Source organism: Argiope bruennichi, chromosome 6, assembly GCF_947563725.1.
Source record: "Argiope bruennichi chromosome 6, qqArgBrue1.1, whole genome shotgun sequence".
In the NCBI taxonomy this organism is placed as follows: Eukaryota; Metazoa; Arthropoda; class Arachnida; order Araneae; family Araneidae; genus Argiope; species Argiope bruennichi.
The window spans coordinates 21201052-21205127 of NC_079156.1; the positions used below are offsets into that span (position 1 = coordinate 21201052).

General features: G+C 35.5%; 1 protein-coding gene across 1 annotated transcript; it reads right to left on the reverse strand.

The window, feature by feature from the left end:
* Nucleotides 1-1023: 1023 nt before the first annotated feature.
* On the reverse strand, nt 1024-1365 carry LOC129971684 (uncharacterized). Its single transcript, XM_056085660.1, has one exon. The coding sequence runs from the start codon at nt 1363-1365 to the stop codon at nt 1024-1026; it is 342 nt and encodes a 113-aa protein (XP_055941635.1).
* Nucleotides 1366-4076: the final 2711 nt, after the last annotated feature.

Below are 4076 nucleotides of genomic sequence, written 5' to 3' on the forward strand. Positions count from 1 at the left end.
TCCACACACACACACACACACATTACCCTCTCCGTAGCTAGTCCCCAAAACACCCTCCACACACACACATTACTCGCTCCGTAGCTAGTCCCCAAAGCACCACTCCACACACACATTACCCGCTCCGAAGAGAGTCTCCAAAGCCCCACTCCACACACACATTACCCGCTCCGTAGCCAGTCCCCAAAGCACCACACCACACACATATTTCTCGCTCCGTAGCTAGTCCCCAGAGCACCACACCACACACACATTACCCGCTCCGTAGCCAGTCCCCAAAGCACCACACCACACACACATTACCCGCTCCGTAGCCAGTCCCCAAAGCATCACTCAGAACGCACACATTACCGGGACCATACCAGTCCCCAAAGCACCACTCAGAACGCACACATTACCGGGACCATACCAGTCCCCAAATCTTCATACTCTATACAGACACATTACCCACTCTGTCCAGCTCCTAAACTTCACACCTCCATTCACATTTCCGTTCAGTCTCCAAATTTTTTTTACACGCGACATATATTTCCCGCTCCGTCCAGAACCGAAATCATGACTTCACAAACATTACACTCTGTCGGGCCATTACATCGTCTCTCCACACATACATACATACCCCATCCAGTCCTCAAATTTCCACACCATTTTCAACAAGTCTCAAAATTTTTATGACATATTAGCCACTTCTTCGAAATTCACAATTCTCATTCATTCACATCAACAAACTATACTCACTCCACGCTTTTTTATATAAAATAAAACGAAAACTTCTTTTGATTACAATACGCTAACAATTATTGCTGCATATTTCACCTATTCTCGACCCCACTTACTACATATCCCTATATTGTTACTCCCAAGCCCTCATATCTATTTGTCTTTACACGACCCATCTCTAACTAATGAACTCCTCTGGTTTGAGGTTTCATATAGTCACTGTGAAGACGCATATCTGATGTGACTAATAGACTGCCAACATTACCTGATCCGTGCAACTCCCAAATTACCACTCCACACATGTTACCCACTCCCTCCAACCTCCAAATTACCACTCCACACATATTGCCCACTAACTCCAACCTCCAAATTACCACTCCACACATATTGCCCACTCCCTCCAACCTCCAAATTACCACTCCACACATATTGCCCACTCCCTCCAACCTCCAAATTACCACTCCACACATATTGCCCACTCCCTCCAACCTCCAAATTACCACTCCACACATATTGCCCACTCCCTCCAAGCTCCAAATTACCACTCCACACATATTGCCCACTCCCTCCAACCTCCAAATTACCACTCCACACATATTGCCCACTCCCTCCAACCTCCAAATTACCACTCCACACATTACCCATTTAAACAAAGCCCAAACCACATTATCTCAAACCACATATTATCCACTTCGACGAGATTTACAATTCTCATGCATTCCCTTTAAACTGTACTCGCTCCGCACATTTGTATCAAAAATGAAATTAACGCTTCTTTAGATTGTAAGGCCGAATAGTTCATTTAATCTCATCCGTCATCTCTTCATGCCCATAAATTGCTACAAAGACCGACATTCCCATTCTTCAGAAAACCTACAAATTTGATTCTTCCTCGCACAACCTATCTGACTTCAGTTTTGAAGCTTCAAAATAATCACTATAAAAACGTGCGTTTGATATATTGCAAAATCAATTTGACTAGCATATTGCCTAACAGGACAAAATTTTCACTACACATACCATTCTGGGAAATTCATTCTGAGCTATGCGCACACAACTCAACCAGAAGCAAACAAGGTATTTTAACGGTAATTCAGTAATGAGGATTATGGCAGAGATATGCATGTTCATTTAAATAAACATTTTCGGTGGGGAAATATGTAAAGAGTAAATCCTATCTCATTTTCTAATATTTCCTTTCTGAATCAGTTCACTGTATTCATCTTGATGCAATAAAAACACCACTCGGATAAATAATGAATATCTTAATATCTGTATCAAACTGAATCAGTCGGGCAAGGTTTTGTGCTTTTGAGATTTTTTCAGCAGAACTTTTTTCTAGTTATTTTTAAATTTTATTTAAAAGCAATTTAGATATTTTCTTTGAAATTTCGTAGATAATTTGAAATTAATCTCAATAGTATCAAAAAGTATTATTTATTGATTTTAATTAAAGAGTAAAAATTTAATCTATCAAAATATTTGAGAGCTATTAAGATTATATTTCAAAGAAGTAACATGCATAGGATGTAAAGAAAGTTTTTAGCTTTCAAAAGTTTCACCTTTGCTGAAAATTCAAAACACCTACCTATTTTGAAAAGCATTGCTCAGAATACGATGCATAGTTACGACAAAAAAATGAGAGATTCCGAGCTTTTAGTTTTAAAGAAAATTTATTGATGCCCTCAGACATTAATAGTGTTTCTTCCCAGAAATAGCCATTAGACTTTATCAGATATCGAGGGGAATTAAAAAAAAAACTCAACTAAATTGCTATGAAAAATTGGTTTATGTTACGATAAATGAGATTACTGTCTATATTAATTCATAATATTTAGATAACAATTATTAAATTATATTAATTTATAGATAATAAAGCACTAATAAATTTGAGACTTTCCAAAAATAACTTCGTTTGACAATTTGCTTGTAAAGAATGTTAAAGTGATGCTTGAAACGAATGCTACATTTAGTTTTCTGAATAGTTTATTCACTTGCAGAAATAATCAATTTTGCAAAATTGATTGTGATCAAGTTCGATGAGAAATCTCTTGCTTGATAAAATTTAACGACTCATAATTCGATCAACAAAATTATTAAAACTTTGTTGTTTCTTTTAATACTGCATTCATTAATCGGAAATAATTAGTATTCGAAAATTTAGTATCTTTTCAAGAATGGATCATCTTGCAATTCTGTTCACTTCTGCTGAAACTCCGAGGTTACAATCTGGAGTAAATTTTCTTAATTATTTTTTAATATAATATGACCTTAAAACCAGCATGGAAACAATTTCAACGATTATAAATAAATTTCTGAATTATCTGTTCAAAGTGAGTGAGTTTTACTCTTCAGTCTCGATTTCATTCTACAAATTTAAAATTTAAAAAATTCCCTCTCGGTAAGCTGGAAGGCAAAAGTAGATTCATTTACATCTAAGCTATGCAATCTAGCAACAAATTGATGTTAGAAACAGCCCCTAACTTGCGCCCCTAACTTCTAAAATATTGCAGTTATCTAAACTAAATACAAAAGGAATTCGTCTTAATGAGGCGCTAGTTTGGCTCATTTATTTTTCTATCTTCAATATTAAGAAAGTTATAAGAAAATGAAAATCTCATCCCTCCCGCAATTTCTACCCCTTTGAACTAGAGGGGCCGTTTACGAACTCGTCCGAAAATTTTATATTTCTAACATATTCGAAGCCAGTTAAAAATTACTATTATCCTATTTACTAGATAACATGAGCGAAGTATTATACACATATAAACTTTTGAACGAAGGGTGGTCTTGTGTTCTAGGTATCCCGATCGGTAAAGAACTGAAGAAATTTTTCCGATGACTTGTCATTAGAACCGTTGAAATAGGTAATCTTCCTATAGGGATCTTCCTTTCGGTTTTTAATCATTTCCAGTGACTAACCCTTATGAGATACTCGGATGATAATGGCCAACTCGCGGCATATTCGATAATAAATTAATATTTTTGAATATTTATAAATGAACTATAGATGAAAATTCTATTAAAACTAGCATAAGGATAAGCAAAACTTTTAAATTGCTATAAGATAAAAATTCAATTTTGGAGAATTCCTAAATCCGTTTATATGGGCATCGCGTGGAAATTATTGAAATTTCTTTCAACCTGCAAAGGAAAAACTTCCTGCACATCTTTCAATTCATAATTTGGCGATTATTCTTTAATTTTATTAATTAACATTTCGAGATTTTTAGAACACTAAATTCACATTTCAAAACCTGATTTTTCATAATAAATCGTTTTCATCTTTAACATGCATGTGTTCCGTTAAGATTCCAAAATCATACGATTTTACTTGTAATGAATGAGATTGAAGA